Source organism: Homarus americanus, unplaced genomic scaffold (genome assembly GCF_018991925.1).
Source record: "Homarus americanus isolate GMGI-L3 unplaced genomic scaffold, GMGI_Hamer_2.0 scaffold34360, whole genome shotgun sequence".
In the NCBI taxonomy this organism is placed as follows: Eukaryota; Metazoa; Arthropoda; class Malacostraca; order Decapoda; family Nephropidae; genus Homarus; species Homarus americanus.
In genome coordinates this window covers 4,163,857-4,182,667 of record NW_024739403.1, presented here as the reverse complement: position 1 = coordinate 4,182,667, position 18,811 = coordinate 4,163,857, and the positions used below count along the sequence as shown (strand labels likewise).

The window sequence follows — 18,811 nt, the reverse complement described above, 5'->3', positions numbered from 1 at the left end:
TTACTGCAGTACCCCCCTCACTGTATTATCCCCTAACTGTACTACCATCACCCTGTAATATCTTCATTTTGTATTATACCCACACCCTTTACTGGACACTTAATGTACCACCTCCCACTGTACCCTCCCAACACTGTGTTACCCCACCATGTAATACGCCCCTCCCAACACTAAGTCAATCCATACTCTACTCAATCAATAGGAATATCGTCTTTTTTTATGAGAGTTGGCGACCACAGTTCTTCACTCTAAACTTTTTCTACTATTCTATACTTAACCATACCCACACTACAGCCCTACTCTATAGCCTATACTACAGCCTACACTACAGCCTATTCTACTGCCTACACTACAGCCTTCACTACAGCCTACTCTACAGCTTACACTACACAATTTCGTAACCCAACATTGTACACTACCACAACCAGACACTTGACCACACCCACAATGACTTTACTGCATTCACACCGGAGTACATCCACATTGTATTTTACCCACACACATTTTATTAGACCAACACACACACACACACACACTTACCACATCCACACACCACCACACCCACACACTACCACACCTACACACTACCACAGCCACACACTACCACACCCACACACTACCACAGCCACACACTACCACAGCCACACACTACCACAGCCACACACTACCACAGCCACACACTCACTGGCTGTTTTCACACACTACCACAGTCACACACTACCACAGCCACACACTCACCACAGCCACACACTGCCACAGCCACACACTACCACAGCCACACTACTTGCTGTTTCACACACTACCACAGCCACACACCACCACAGACACACAATCTACCGCTCCCACACACTACCACAGCCACACACTACCACAACCACACACTACCACAACCACACACTCTACCACTCCCACACTATCAGAATACCACACTCACACTTTCCCACAATCCCACCCTACCAAACACACTCTACCATATCCACACACTACAGCTCCCACACTCTGGCACTCCCACAATCTACCATATTCTAGCATAGCCACATTGTCCACACCCACACTCAATCTACCCAACTACATAACCACACCCATACTGTACTACCCTCATACTCTACCACACCCATACTGTACCAAATGAACACCATATACACACACACACCACTACACGTACACACTACCATACCCACACACTACCACACCCGCACACTAACACACCCAAACACTACCACACCCACATTCTACCATACCTACACACTACCACACCCACACACTACCACACCCACACACTACCACACCCAAACACTACCACACCCACATTCTACCATACCTACACACTACCACACCCACACACTACCACACCCACACACTACCACACCCAAACACTACCACACCCACATTCTACCATACCCCATACTACTACGCCCACACTACACACCACATACTACTACGCCCCACTACCACACCCACACACCACCCCCACATACTACTACGCCACACACTACCACACCACATACTACTACGCCCACACACTACCACACCCACATACTACTACGCCCCACACACTACCTACACCCACACACTACCACACCCACATACTACTGCCCACACTACCACACCCACATACTACTACGCCCACACACTACCACACCCCACATACTACTACCACACCACACCCATACTACGCCCACACCACACCCACACTGCCACACCCACATACTACTACGCCCACACTACCACACCCACATACTACTACGCCCACACTACCACACCCATGCTACTACGCCCACTATCACACCCACATACAACTACGCCCACACACTACCACATTACTACACCCACACACTACCACACCCACATACTACTACACCCACACACTACCACACCCACACACTACCACACCCACATACTACTACGCCCACTACCACACCCACATACTACTACGCCCACACACTATCACACCCACATACTACTACACCCACACACTACCACACCCATACTACTACGCCCACACACTACCACACCCACACTACTACACCCACACTATCACACCCACATACTACTACGCCCACACACACTACCACATTACTACACACACACTACCACACCCCATACTACTACGCCACACACTACCACACCCACATACTACTAAGTACACACTACCACACCCACATACTACGGCCACACACTACCACACCCCACACACTACCACCCACACACTATCACACCCCATACTACTACGCCCACTACCACATTACTGCACCCACTACCACACCCACATACTACTACGCCCACCACACCCCCACATACTACTACGCCCACACACTACCACACCCACACACTACTACACCCACACACTACCACACCCACATACTACTACACCCCACACACTACCACACCCACATACTACTACACCCACACACTACCACACCCACATACTACTACACCCACACACTACCACACCCACATACTACTACGCCCACACACTACCACACCTACACACTACTACACCCACACACTACCACACCCACATACTACTACGCCCACACACTACCACACCTACACACTACTACACCCACACACTACCACACCCACATACTACTACGCCCACACTTTACAATAGCCCCCCCACAATCATTTTCTGTGTTCCATATTCACTTTACTCTCAGTGTTTGTTTGTCATTTCCACATTATCATATTGCACTTTGTAACTCCACTAGTGGCTTTTTGACGTACTGTGCTATCTCAACATTTTATGCTCGGCATTCTATTTGCTATCACTCTATGCTCCAATCACGCTCTTTTTAAATTGATGGGTCTTATTTTCCAAGGCTCTTTGTGCTTAGAACACTTTTACATGCTCCTCCATGATCCTTCACATGCGCCAGACATTTTATTTAATCCTTCATATGCTCGACACGTTATCTAATCCTTCATTTGCTCCAGACACTATCTAATCCTTCAAATGCTCCAGACACTATCTAATCCTTCATTTGCTCCAGACACTATCTAATCCTTCAAATGCTCCAGACACTATCTAATCCTTTAAATGCTCCAGACACTATCTAATCCTTCATTTGCTCCAGACACTATCTAATTCTTCAAATGCTCCAGACACTATCTAATCCTTCAAATGCTCCAGACACTATCTAATCCTTCATTTGCTCCAGACACTATCTAATCCTTCAAATGCTCCAGACACTATCTAATCCTTCATTTGCTCCAGACACTATCTAATTCTTCAAATGCTCCAGACACTATCTAATCCTTCAAATGCTCCAGACACTATCTAATCCTTCATTTGCTCCAGACACTATCGAATCCTTCATTTGCTTCAGACATCTTATCTAAATCTTCAAATGTTCTGAATACCTTTTCTAATTCTCCTTATGCTCTGTACACGTTTTCTAATCCTTCATAAACACTAAACACTTTATATAATCCTACCAAACACCTTTTCTAATCCTTCATGTGATCTAAACACCATTCATAAATCTCTATATGCCTCAGACACTTTTCTTTTTCTTCATAAGATCTAAACATCTTTACTAATGTTTCATATGCTTCAAAGACCTTTTCTTATTATGCATAATACTTTTCCAAACAACTTTATGCTCAGGATTCTCTTTTATAGCCTCACAATTTATGCTCTAACCACCACAGTCATTTACTGTTGTGTTTACTTTACTACTACTTTTTGTGCTAAATATAATGCCACCTTCTATGCTACATTTAATACCATATTCTATGCTCGAAATGTGCGCTTTCCTTTACAATACATTTCTCGTCATTCCTAACCTAAGCCTGATGCTAAATAAACCTATCCTAACCTCACTTAACCTAACTTTTAACTTTATTTTTAAAATTTATCTTCACATTTCCTAACCTATCCTTAGCCTAACCAAATCCAAAACTAGTTCTACCTAACCTAATCTAACCCATTCCAGATGTAAATTGATCTAAACCTTATCCATAAAACCATCTCACCATAATTCAAACCTTTAACCTAGTCCACACATCCCTTAGCTTTGCATAAACTAATCTAACCTTACCTTACCTTACCTTATTTTAGCTCACCTTAACCCCAATCTTAACCTAACCTATTGCACATAAGCCCAAACGTAGCTTAGCATAATGTAACCTAGTCTTAACTCCGCCCTCCCCCTCTTAACCTAATTTTATATGCTCTAAGCACTTTAAATCAGGTTAATTTAAGCTCCGGGTGATTGCTTCAGTGACCATGACATGCAATCTGGTATGTGCAGACATGGCTCTTAGAAGCTACAAGTCAGGTATACACACCTACCATGTATGTCCATGTATGTATACACTATGCACATCTGTAGACGCAGACACGTACAGTCACGTACATGCATACACGCACTGGTTTGAGCACACATACATGATCCCCTCTTTTCCCTGTGATGACAAATAAGCGCCTGGATGCACTCAAAAACGAGTGATGTTTCTCTCTTTCACTCACACACAATATCTCTCTAACTCTCTCTCTTTGTAAAAGGCACATTTATGTCCACAAAGGTTCTCTCTACTCAGAGCTCTTATAGCTCACAAAGTTTGCAATGCTCATAAAGTGCACAATCCTCACAGCTTATAAAGCTTTCAATGCTCACTATCGTCATAACTCTGAAACCTTTCACAGCTCACAGTCTTCTAACTCACAAAGGTCATAGATTACAAAGGCTCACAAAGCTTTACAGTCCTCATGGCTAACAAACTTCACAGCTCACTACTCCACAGACTTCACAGTTCACAAATTTTCAATGCTAACAAAAGCAAGCTCACAGCTCATAATATCACAAACCCCACAACTCACAAAATTAAAAAAAGAAGAAGCTCACTCGGTTTCCATTACCACATGCAAAAATTGCAAACCCACATCTCACAGTTCAATTGACGTACTGAACATTTGTTTATAAAAACTAATGAACAAGGACTCTGAAAAGTACGACACAAGGCTCGTATTCACAAAAGTTCGTTTGTTTAAGCATTTTCTTCGTCTGGGAGAAGAGGTTCGAGAATTCACCAAACTGGCTCACTTTAAGCTGTGGCACGAAGTTGGTGGCCAGAGTGGCGTTGAAACATCACCAAGATTCTTCTGTAACTAAGTGAACGTTCTACTCTCAACCCACAGGTGAGCAAGATCAAAGAATTACTGGCCTCTTATGAATCTGGTCTTGGAAAAAAAAAGAAAAAAAAGAGGTTTCTCATACTTAAGAAAGGAGGAAATGTACCAAACTTTGTACCTTTATGAATGTTGGACAATGAACCATATTTTGCACCATTCGATTAATGAAAAAAATACTGTATCTTGAGGCTTACGGATGATGGACATTGGACTGTATTTTGTACTGTACTGTACTTTGCGACTGTGAAAAAATTTACCGTATCTTAAGGATTACAAACGATGGACGATGAATCTTTAAAATAATGAAATGTACCATTACGGGGCGGTTTACGATTAACGGAAAATGTACTGTATCTTGAGACTTATGATTGATGTATGTGTACCGACCGTATCTTCAACTGTACGAATGAAAGAAATGTACCGCATTGATGTTTCTCGTAACTTACGAATGATAGAAAATTGACCATACTTAAGGCATATGATTTGATGTGAAACGTAAAGATTTCTCTCTCATATAATTGATGAGGAATGTACTGTAACTTGTGCCTTTATGGGGAATGTACTGCATGTTGCACCCAACAATTAAAGCACCATATCTCACATCTCACAGCAATTAAGAAACATACCGTCTTATTTATTTTATTTTTGATGGGGAATGTACCGTACCTTAGACCTTGCAGTTTGTGAGAATACACCATAATGTGGCTCTGACAATTTTTGGTAAATGTACCATAGTTTGTACCCTACAGTAAAAGAGAATTGTTCTTTTGTCTAAGATAAAAGAGTGGTGGGAAAATGTAGTCAACTTTATCTTGAACCTTTCAATTGATGGGCTAGTGCACCGAGTCTTGTACTGACTGTTAAGGAGAAATCACAATATCTTTTATTTAGAATTAGTGGAAAATGTACCACCTATTGTACTCATTAATATATAAGAATTAGCTATAACTCACAGTACTGTACCTTAAAACTGTTAGGGAATGAACCATTACTTGTGCTTTGAAAATGAAAGATGATTTTACCCTGACTAGTACTTTAAAATTGTTAGGCAATGAAATACAGTATATCAAGTGCCCATTAGAATGAATGAAGAGTGAACCTTGTATATTAAGAGAGAGAGAGAGAGAGAGAGAGAGAGAGAGAGAGAGAGAGAGAGAGAGAGAGAGAGAGAGAGAGAGAGAGAGAGAGAGAGAGAGAGAGAGAGAGAGAGAGAGAGAGAGAGAGAGAGAGAGAGAGAGAGAGAGAGAGAGAGAGAGAGAGAGAGAGAGAGAGAGAGAGAGAGAGAGAGAGAGAGAGAGAGAGAGAGAGAGAGAGAGAGAGAGAGAGAGAGAGAGAGAGAGAGAGAGAGAGAGAGAGAGAGAGAGAGAGAGAGAGAGAGAGAGAGAGAGAGAGAGAGAGAGAGAGAGAGAGAGAGAGAGAGAGAGAGAGAGAGAGAGAGAGAGAGAGAGAGAGAGAGAGAGAGAGAGAGAGAGAGAGAGAGAGAGAGAGAGAGAGAGAGAGAGAGAGAGAGAGAGAGAGAGAGAGAGAGAGAGAGAGAGAGAGAGAGAGAGAGAGAGAGAGAGAGAGAGAGAGAGAGAGAGAGAGAGAGAGAGAGAGAGAGAGAGAGAGAGAGAGAGAGAGAGAGAGAGAGAGAGAGAGAGAGAGAGAGAGAGAGAGAGAGAGAGAGAGAGAGAGAGAGAGAGAGAGAGAGAGAGAGAGAGAGAGAGAGAGAGAGAGAGAGAGAGAGAGAGAGAGAGAGAGAGAGAGAGAGAGAGAGAGAGAGAGAGAGAGAGAGAGAGAGAGAGAGAGAGAGAGAGAGAGAGAGAGAGAGAGAGAGAGAGAGAGAGAGAGAGAGAGAGAGAGAGAGAGAGAGAGAGAGAGAGAGAGAGAGAGAGAGAGAGAGAGAGAGAGAGAGAGAGAGAGAGAGAGAGAGAGAGAGAGAGAGAGAGAGAGAGAGAGAGAGAGAGAGAGAGAGAGAGAGAGAGAGAGAGAGAGAGAGAGAGAGAGAGAGAGAGAGAGAGAGAGAGAGAGAGAGAGAGAGAGAGAGAGAGAGAGAGAGAGAGAGAGAGAGAGAGAGAGAGAGAGAGAGAGAGCAGACTTGGTGCTGTGTTTGTTTGAATGGTGAATAATGGAAGCTTTAATAAAGACATTATATATTAGTTCTCAGTAAGAGTTTCAACAGAGGAATATATGAGGTAAGTTGACAGATTCACAAGAAAAATGAGTTAAGATATCCAATAAGCTTTATGGAATGTGTAGAAAATTTTGAATGTTGAAGAAGACAAAAAGCCTGCAATTGGTAATACACATGTACTGTACAGTACTGTACTTGTTCTAGATTTTTTTTTGTGGATGTGAAACTCCAGTTATTCCCAGGTAATGGCAAGTAAAAAAAAAGTAAGTGAATGCAGCATAGAAGTTAACCTGTGCAACATCACAATTAATATAAGGCTAAAGAATGAAAATAGAGGATGGTTGTTTGAGCTGTGCTGATAATTAGGTTAATGCTAGTATGAGAACTTCTTGCTTATGAATATTGGATGATCTCATAGATGGTATGCTGGATGAGGTGTTCTGAAGGATGTCTGGTTATACCTGTAGTTGACAATGGGTGTAGGTTCCTGGTAATAGGTGTGAAGATGCACAGTTATGAGATAACTAAATATTGTATACTAATAATGAACAAAATCGGTGAATAAGTTGTGTATAGTTAGGAAGTTATGAGCTATCCAAGTGCCATACCACATAACAACAGAGAATGTGTGGGAATACTCTTGATAAATCCATAACTCATAGTCTGAGCCATCATTAGATATACAGTACTGTACTGTATAAACTTTCATCAATGATACATTTTGAGAGGAAATGTGTGTGTGTGTGTGTGTAAGTGTGTGGGTGTGTGTGTACATAGACCTCCACATGTATACAGTACTTTGAACATAAGATTGAATATATCTGGGAGTGTGTTGGGAGTTTTACAAACCAAATTCATCCCATGTTGATGAAATTAAGTTGACAGATGTTGAACAAAAAAATAGCAAGAAGTGCAAAAATTGCTGCCGTTTGTTCTCTTCGTCAGAGAACAAGGTGGGGGAAGGGTCATGCACGAGATTTTGAATTAATCTATTCTTTCTATTCACAAACATCTATCTATTAAGGTAATAGTAATGCACTTCTTTAATATCCCTTAAGAAACTGAAGCTCTTGCATTATGAAACACTAAGAAACATCATGATCATCACCCTGGCTCATTCCATCTTCATAGCATTGTATTTTTTTATATATAATTCATTTTCTCCATATATCTTTTCCAATCTCCTGCCATCTGCTAAGTATTATCTTCATTATAAGTGGTCTTTGTGTCTCCTAACTACCAAACTACCCTCGTGCTGTCGCTTGTTAGACTGGTCTTGCCCACACCCTCACGCCTGCACGAGATTCATTAGCATTGCTCTATCCCTTTCTCCATTCATTTCTGCTCTGAACTGTAATCACAAGATGAACGCTCAGTTTAGTGCATATTCCTAACCTACAATTGCCATTAGCCAGTACCTGTATTATGAAGAAACATATCAAGATTAAGTTACTGCAGTATCTCAAGGATTGTTTTGTTTTTTTATCTCTGCAATATTACATTAATACAGAAACTGCAATGGTTGGCAGCATGCTTGGATTGTCATTTACCAGATATTTTGTGAGTACAGTTGTTTCTATGATTTTTTTATCGTTTCGTTTTTTGTACAGTAAGGATCTGCACAGTACTTGCCTTATATGTCAATCAAGTGATCATGAATGGATGTTTTCAAAAATAAGAAAAAAAATCAGTTGCTGCTGTCAATGTCTGACCCCTCCAAAGTAGTGACCTCAACATACCCTGATGTAGTTATTTCCACTCCAGTTTAGAATACCCTAGGTTATCTGTGGATTTGTAAAAAAAAAAAAAAGGTAATGCTAGAACAAACAGATTGCCTTCCACTGAAAGAAACAAAATACTTTGTTGATTCTTGTGGTTTGAATAATTTTTTTTTTTTTGCTATAGTGGACTGTTCATGTACTGTATTTATGTGTTTGTAGTACTGTACTATACATAGTGAATGTCCCCCACCATTTGTAGACTTTTAGAAGACTGTGTTGATTCTTCTGTGAAATACAGTTTGTCATATAAAAGTAAAGATATGCAATATACAAGTATACTCCAGGTTGGACTGATGCTTGTCAATAAAGGTAACAAATTATTGCTAAATAGTACAGATCAGACTTAACTTAATGATAGCATTTTGTGTATGTGTGTGTGTATGTGTGTGTGTATATGTGTGTATGTATGTGTGTGTATGTGTGTGTGTATATATGTGTGTGTATGTGTGTGTGTGTGTATATGTATGTGTGTGTGTGTGTGTTTATGTGTGTTTATATGTGTGTGTGTGTGTGGTGATGTTTTATAGTGTAAGGGTCATCAAGTGACCTGTAATACTGCCTCTGGAGCACCCTGATCCTCCTGCCTTGTCCTGGGGGACATGCTCCAGTGGCATGTTTACACTATTTCAAGTCAGGGTTAATATTGTAATAGCTCCTCATCCAGTGAACCAGTGCCGAAGCGAAGCTTTGAATCCCTGGAACAGTGGTAGCTGTGAAAGCTAGAAAGGTTTCAAGATCTCCAGGCTAAAGTCTTGACAAAGATCACTTCTTGTCCCAAGCTTTTCACCTATAAATAAGAGCTCACTGGCTTGGCCATCACATTGTTTTCTGCATACAGTATTTGAACTGCTACCATCTTATCTCCATTCATCATCTAGACAGACCTCTTGTTAAAGTGTTATGGAGAGAGAAGTGTTTATCCCCTTTGTTGTTCATCGACCATTAATTGCCTTGCTACACATTTCTTCCAATGAAGAGGATTGCATTCTGTCGTATTAAGTAAAAATTTTCATCTGATTTACTATGCAAGTAGTTCTAGCTCCTTGAAGGTGCTTGATTGGGAATGATGTGAAGTTGAATTAATTCCTGGTACCAGGCTCATTGGACACAGCTCACAGTACTGTACAGTACTTGCTCATGTGTATATCTCATATGGAAGACAGGAATTGGAATTGGTAAACAAATTTCTTCATTCTTAATCTCACCCAATAAATTTATCATCATTGCTGACACTTAAAGGGGAGCTCACTGGTACTTCATCATTCCTTTAAATATGCTGCTTTAAAGAGGTATGTCATATTTAATAACTAAATCAATTAAAACAACTCAATCCAGCCATTATGCTTAAGCTCATAATCTTGAGGATTTGCTTCCTGTATAGCCTTATTGAGAACCATGCTTATTAAAGCAATTAGAAAGAGGAGCCTGGTTATCTATAAAATTTTTAACACAAGGTAATGAAGTAGTGCAGCACCCAAGTGGATACAGCACTCGCTTACTATCTTAAGGGACACTCATTCGTGCTTGGGGTATCCCCATTTCACTCATTTGTGTATGGGAACCTTGCTTTACAGTTGGGAAAGTGAAGACATTTGAATGCAGTGATAGCTATGTTGCCCCCTTGTGTATCAAAGGCTCAACAGTGTGCTACATCCGCATTGCACTTAACAGGCCGTTACACTGAGGAACCCACTTTCATATTCTTCTTACTGAAGAGTATCCAACCTGGATTGCATAGTATTCGGAAGTCCATAATGTTAGTCCTCCCTCTTCCTCTTCCAAAGCATACTGACCTTAGCTTGAGTTATATTTCTAGATTATTAAAATTGACAAATGATTTCTTCCATCCCAATTTTATTGCTGGCTTGGAATGCCGCAAGTAACTCATTGATGATTTTTTGGTTATAAATGGACGTTGAAGTTGGAAATCTCATTATATAACCAATGGGAGGGGAAAGGTGGAACTTGACATCCCATCCAACTCCCTAAGTGACGTTCTGAGTCAGCAGGAACAACGTTGGGTTGAACCATGCAAATTTAACTTATAAGTGAGTTCAGGGTGAGAAGTAGCCTACCGTATATGGCCTGGCAATATTAAACCCTCACTAGCTTTCAAAGCAGCTAATATACCAGCAATTTGAAGCTTACTTTGACATTGGTTCACTGGATGAGGAGCTATTTGAAACATTTATGCTGATCCAAACAGTGTAAACCTGCTGCAGGAGGACATCAAACCACTGGCTGAGGCAGGCTCGTCAAAGGTGCTGCAGTAAAGGTATCACAGGTCACTTGTCTCCTCCCCTCAGCTGTAAAATAAAATATCTTACTTCAGTATTACATTTGTTAAAATTTTTCTTACTTCCAAAATTTTAAGAGAAATCAAAATTTGAAATTGGTACTTCAAATTTGCGATTAATGTTAGGTTATCCTATTCATGGACCAACATATCTGAGAACTCAAATCAGACTGAAGAGGAATGTGAAGCACAAGTTGATCCAAAAATTCTATATTGAGTTGTCTTAAAAGCACTGATATGCCAGTAGAAATTCAGTCCATCGTGGATAAAAATTTGAGATTTTGGTCGCCTTCTCACTAACGCTTTCATCTTGTTTTACAGCTGTTAAGGAACCTGTTCAATTTGACGAACTATTGTGACGGTGCACGCGACCAAGCGACTACACCCTCATCCCTAACCAGTGAACCAGTGACTACGCTCTCGCCTATTCTCCACCGGCCACCACTCATGCTCTCGTCTTCAACCAGTGAACCATTGGCTACACTTTGGCCTCTAACTCTGATTCTGCAACTGCAAGTTTTCTTCGGACCCCTGACCAACAATCATATCAAATACTTAAATTATTAAAGTGATAATATTCCCCTATTCAGTACATTGATCCAACATTCAGTTTCATAAAATATTAAAACGAATATTAATTCCAGTATTTGGCTATTCTGACATAATGCATTAAACACATGCTATATAAAGGAAGCTGTGAATTCAGTAATCCGGGATTTATATTAAAAATTATATTAGAAATCTTCGAAAACTAAACGTCTTGGAGCCTTTGAAACTTAAAATTTTGAATACGGAATATTGATGCACATGAAGTGATAAGCCAAGATAATACAGCACTGAATATGAACTGCATCTGTTCATATCCAATGAACAGCACCTATACTTCCTTTTGACAACTTGTTCACAACTTCTCCATACACTTAGGGTTCAGTATTGCGCCTAGCGTTAGCACCAGGTCCTTGAGGATACAGGAGTCTTTTAAGGCATATGGGCTGATGTAGCACCATCAGTTACTTAAGGGTGTAATAGCCAAAGTAGTCACATCAGACCCTCAAGGTTATAGGAGTAAAATTAGCAGAAAAAGATCTTTATGATGCTTTAATGTGTTCAACAGCAGCAGACTACAAGTTCTATGAACTGTTAACACATCCTGTGTTCTGCTTTTTACTAAGAGCAAACATCCCGTTAATTTCAAGTAAACAACTATAGTCTACTCTGAAAAAAAATTTGAATCTCCATGGACAAAATAGAAACTGGATGCAAAAGTTAGTCCCAGAATTACCTAATTGGTACATTTTGACAACTAGGATTACTTGTGTAAGCACTTGTTGTCCCAGTAAAGAAATGTTGATTATTTCTGAAGTCTGCACAACATATTGAACGTGTTAAACTCCTTGTGCTCTCCTGCTTAGAAATATTTTATTGTAAATATATATTTTTAAAGTGCCTAGTCCCACTAACATTTATAGTATAAATAAGATTGGATATGTACAAGGTTTAATATCATTATATGAACTAATTGTACCTTGATGCATAATGCACTGGTGTGATATCTAACATTATATTGAAAGTTCTCATTATAATTGTATATAAAAGTTAACAAAGTCGTCCTTCACTTCAGGTTCAAATATGCTTTCTTGTATTGCACTTCAAGAATAATTTGCTTTGTTAACGTGATGCTTATTTAGTTTCCAATCTCTATATCTCAAGGTCCCGAGTTACACACTGGAGACGTAAACAAATCGTAGGTACATTCTAACTTCAGTACTCCATCTTAATCTGTCTTGAGGCAACTCTGCCATATTCTTGTCTTTTACCTTTGACTTGACCGTCCACCTAACATTGCTGCAGTACACCGTGTCCAGCTTCAAGCTTTAAGAGTGAGCTTTGTAGTGCATCTGAAGACAAGATGGCAGATGTTGAAGAGGAGCAGTCTCTTCCTGAGAAGTTGAAATACTACGTAACTCTCACGCTTGGGACAACGGCGTGTGTCTCATCTTTTGTTTTCATGTTTATGATCCCATGGGTCTTGGACCCATCAATATCTACACTCGTGGCCAACTTCGACCCAGAGCCAGTAGTGTGTAAGACTATACTGGCAGAACACCAGTTGGGAATGAAAAACTGTACATGGTCCTCATGTAGACATGGCTGTACAAGAGACCAATATGAATGCGACCAGATCTACATCAACTACATGCATTTACCTTTTTCGGAATATGATGGACAAGAATTTGACGATGATGATGAGAACTGGGTTGGTCGTGGTATTCCTCTTTTCATCAACATTAAGGCTTGTGGGTACCCTCCCGGCACAAACTGCTCAACCTTTTCAGACATTTATGGACCTAGGGGATCCCTCTATCCTTGCTACTACTCTCGAGCAGATCCTAACATGGTTATAGTCAACTATAGCTGGGACAAAGAAGTCCAGAATATCATTATGGCTCTTCTCATCCCAAACCTCCTGTGTGCTATCTCTCTTGGAGTGGTTAGCTACTGGTGGTACCCAGGATGTCAGAAGAAACGCTGCCAGTACCAGCTACCCCCAGACCAAGAGGACGCCTCATCTAACAATGCTAATGATGATGATGATGATGATGATGATGATGAAGATGATGGTGAGAAAGGGGGAGAAGACATAGATGGGGAGAGAGATGGGGCTAGTATGGAAGACATAAGAGACAAGAAAAACAGAGCCCAAGAAGAGGAAAAAGACTGTGACACAGCAATCAACATTCCAGAAGAGTAAGCAATTATTATTCATTACTATTGTTATTGGTGAATTACAAATATCATGAACCCTCATTGAGAAGCTAGAATATTTATTTCTCGTAAATTTAAAGTAAATATCTTTCTCTACAGTAGAATCCATCTTGATAACACAGGATAGAGTACAGATGTAAGCATTTTTAAAACTTAATTTATGATGTCCACATTGATGTAGAGGCATGCCTAGGTTTGCACTTAACTGCAATAGAGCTTTAAAAATAAGCTCTTATTGAAAGGCAACACCTCAGTCAATTGTAAATGGTGTGAGAGTTGTAACTTTCTTGTTTCCCCCAAAACCCAATGTGTTGTAGAAATGCTTTTAAAAGAATTTCATTCTTCAAACATTTGAGGTACTGTACTAGTCCCAGGCCTCTGTTTCTCCAACAATGTTGCATTTTTTTTAAATAATCTTCAGTATATCTTGTAAGCAATACCCATACTTTAGTAACTGTCCACATCACCATTACAGTATCCTGTATACATTATACACAAAGTACGGTGGTAGCCGAGTGGGTATTGCCTGGGAATCAAATTTTGCAGTCCAAAGTTCAAGCACCAATATGGGATATTGGTTGCATATACATACTACAATTATTACTTCATCATCCCTATTTACATTACAATCTTTTGTATTCAATTCCCAGATAACCGTCCATGACACCTTAGCCTCTTGATTACTTTCTAGATTATGTATGGTTATCCAGAAATTCCACAAGAATATGGCTTTCACATTCATTTGTAACATCACAGAGTAAAAGCAGACACTATGGCCTCACTCCAGGTACTGTATACACTAAGGCTCTATCCTTAGTACTGTACAGGAACACACACTCAGACTTCATCCCAAGAGACAAACTAAGGCTTCATCCCAAGTACAGATCTACACAGAACACCTACTTTCATCTCTTCTTTTGTCTTGTTACCTTTGCACTGTCAATATTTTACCCACTGTGTTTTCATTACAAAGATGTACCCAAACTCATTCCTTGTTCTAATCCCTCCATTTTACTTATGGATCATTATCACGCACCACATCCAGCTGATGAAAATAACACAAAGGCTTGCTTCAATTAGCTTCACAAGTACGGTACTGTAACAACATTAAAATTACATGTATTTTAATACAAAATTCAAATTACCCTACTTAATGCTGTGTAAATTTCAGTACAGTATGTTAGTATGAAGGGAGCTGTTCAGGGGTTCTAAGCTGGCATGATAAATACATGGCGATTCTCAAAGCTCTCTCATAAATTACAGGGTATTCTTGAGACAATTATAAGGGAAAATGTCATTCAAAGAACTTAGTTTGTGCTACAGAGGTCCGAACACCAGATGAATTGTGGCCACGAGTTCATGACAATTACGAAAGGATTGGAAATACTCCAAGTATGTTGGAGTCCGTCAAAAAACTAATAGTGCAAAGTGCTAAGGCATGCATTGAAGAAGAGGAAAGGAATTTGAACATTGCTTGTTTAAATACAAATACAACTGTATCTCACTGTTTAGTGTTAAGAGCATAAATTCATACCACTCTACGGCAGTTTCACTCCACTCTCATCAACATTAACTCGACATCTTTCAAGTGCTGTAATTAGGAAACTAATATCATATCAACATTTTCCCTTGTAATTGTGTCGGGAATACACCTAGAGGCTGATAAACAGTAAATTGTGCCACCATTCAATCCCTGAAAGGATCCACACAGTACAGCTATAGGTGATAATAATCTCACTAGATTCATCTGCCACAGAAAATTATCTAAACAAAAATTGTCTCCAGATTTAACTTTCCTCTGATCAAAAAAGTTTGGACTCTTTCTTGGTGCTTCCTGTTCTTCTGCAGACAAATGATTTCTACACAATAACTAAAATTCTGCTGAATATATTGCAAACACCATGCAAAAGTTCTTGACACTCAAGGATTCCTATTGATTTTGGTCTGGTGGGGTCAGTCAGTCTACTGACGGCTCTCAGTTTGCTTGACAGAGGAAACTTTCTCTTGGTCACAGTGTACTCACCATCAAACTTATACTGTACTATAAAAAGCAGTTTCCCACGAGTATTGTTAATTTTGCAATAATGTACAACTTTTTCAGTTTTCCTTTGCAAAACAATGAGCATAGAATAATTTCACATAATTTTTAAGTAGTAGCCTTAACTCTTCAGGATTGTGTGTCTTATAATGAGCATGTGTTCACCATGCCTGTACCAGAATTGCAATTAATCATTGGCTGTATCTTTGTTCCTCCCCTTTCAAAATGTCCCATAAATAATTTAGCATGTAGCATGTTTGCCACTTATGAGCAGAAAATCAGAGAAATGCATTTAGTGTTTTTGGAAGTCAACTAGTTGTAGCATGCCATAGGCACTGGTTGCCTATAGAGGTAGTACTGTTACATAATGATGGTCAAAAATAAGAACAGTTTTCTCATTCAGCTATCCTTTCTTTCCCAAAACTCAGTTTTTTTTTCTCCAAAAGTCCTTGGTTTTTTCCATAACAGTTCAGATTATTTTGTTGGGGCTCATGTTTGTTTGGTTTTTCATAAAATTTTGTGTTTTATCATAACAGTTCTCGGTTTTTTGACAAGTAATTTTTCCCAAGTTCATGGTTTTTCCATAATTTTTTCATGACACTCCATAGACTTTTTCATTAGTTTAGGGATTTTTTTTCATAAAAATTCATAGATTTTTCATAAAATTTCATGTTTGTTTTTCAGATCAAATATTTTTTTTTCTTCAAAATACTGTACCCTGTATTTCATTTTTTTTTTCATATTTCAATTTTTTCCCACATAAGTCCATGTCTGTTTTTCCATAAGAGATCATCTTTTTCCACATCATCACAAAACATCCTCCACTAAACTGCTCATCACACACTGTTTATCAATACTGTACCGTATTCCATATACAGTGGGATATGCTATAACGAATCTAATTGGTTCTAGAACCTTGTTCGTTATAGGATTAATCTGTTCCAGGCCCCCAAATACAACCACTTAACACTGAAAAATATAATATAAAATTGTAAAAATTGTAAAAAAGTGCATAAATATGCATCTAAACCCCTGAAATAACCAATATCATTAATACTTGTAATAAAAAAAAAATAAATTAGTAAAAAAAAAAAATTAAATAATGTTCGTTGTAGGAGTTTCGTTCGTTATAGCATTCTCAATTTTATAGGTAAAACCGTTCGTTATAGGAATATTCGTAGTAGGATCCGTTCGTTATAGCATACCCCACTGTACAAGTACAGTGGTCCCTCGGTTAACGAACACAATTCGTTCCATAAAGTCGTTCGTTAACCGAATCTATTATTTCAATGGGATATTGGGTAATTGGTTCCAACTCACAGAAAAAGTACATATAAAGTACTGTATACTAGTAATAATAAATTAAAAACAATAGAATGCTGTATTTTAACTTACTTTGAGGTGTGTATGTCGTATTACAGGCAGCTTTGTTTACATATCAAACAGCTGATTGTAGAGGCAGTCGATGATGACATGCCATATTCTTTACAGAGTGCATTAGTTCTAATGCCTTCTTCATGTTTCATAATAATTTCTGCACTGTATATTATCAATATGTTAACTAAATTTCAGAATGACTAATAATTTTAATATAAAAAAATGCAGAAATATTCAAGAGACCAACTTTCTTGATATTTACTTCACTGGAAACGAATGTAAACATAGGACCAATTACTGTATTGGCGGACTAGCCGATCAGCTAATGCGCACAACAAAACGTGTTTATTGTAAGGATTTCGTTAATCAAACTGAAAATCCTTATGGGAGCCAATTCGTTAACTGAAATTTCGTTAATCGAACCGTTCATTAACCGGGAGACCACTGTATAGTACAGTAGTTTATCTTGTAAAGTGTTCTCTGCTTAGTTGTTACATTCATTTATTAGCCCAGGCGATATGTGCAAAAATATAGATGAATTGTGTATTGTGTCATAAAAGCATGTAACTTGGCACACTTATAGATTATGTTTCCTGATGATTTGGGATGTGGAGACATTTCGAAAACGTCCCCTGTTGATGATAGTGGCCGTTTTGTTGCCGTCATTGTAGAAAAACCTAATTTCTACCCTAGCTCTGCTACTGTACATGATGGTATGACAATAATGGCCTGTGTACCTCTAATTTGGTGGCCAATGTTTACCTTGGTGTCATGCAGAACAACTTGAAGATGTACAGATGCTCTCAAAATATAGAAAATGAGATGGTCAATACTGAAACACATAATGGTAACATAATATTTAAGCTGTCAATCAGCATCTTTTCATGGTTAAACAAAGCAATTTAGATAGTATAGCAGGGTTTTATTATCTATACAAAGGATTCTTTAGGGTTCCTAGCGGGTTCTATATCAGTGTTCCGAATGAACCGGGCAACCCGTCTGGTAGTGGGCAACCCACTAACAATATCATGTAATGGCAGTTTACCTTTCGGAATAAAGTCTGATCTTCTAAAATGCCTCGAAAACTGATGTCACACACACGGTGACAGCCCAGCGACAGATGTTATCACTATCGATGGAACTGTTGTAGTCAACATGCTGAAACTCACGGGTGCCAAGACTTTTGATGATGACTATGCATTGAAGATGTTTCTTCGATATGTCAACAAACAACTCCAAAGGGTTAGTCGGGTGGACATCGTGTGGGACAGTTATACAAATACTTTTACTTTTATCCTCTTCG

General features: G+C 39.2%; 1 protein-coding gene across 14 annotated transcripts in view; it reads left to right on the top strand.

The window, feature by feature from the left end:
- LOC121874550 overlaps positions 1-18,811 on the top strand; it is a 76,051-nt gene that overhangs the window by 50,851 nt on the left and 6,389 nt on the right. For 8 of the 14 annotated variants that reach the window (XR_006090451.1, XR_006090448.1, XR_006090445.1 and 5 more), the window contains one exon: positions 11,649-11,778. The exons of 3 other annotated variants lie outside the window; for them this stretch is intronic. Coding sequence is in view for 2 of the 11 variants with exons in the window: in XM_042378734.1 (XP_042234668.1) it covers positions 11,649-11,894 (246 nt within the window). In the remaining 9 variants the exon portion in view is untranslated. Of the gene's footprint in view, positions 1-11,648; positions 12,554-18,811 lie in introns of those variants that run through there. 3 more of the 14 variants (XM_042378734.1, XM_042378736.1, XM_042378737.1) reach the window with 3 other exon arrangements.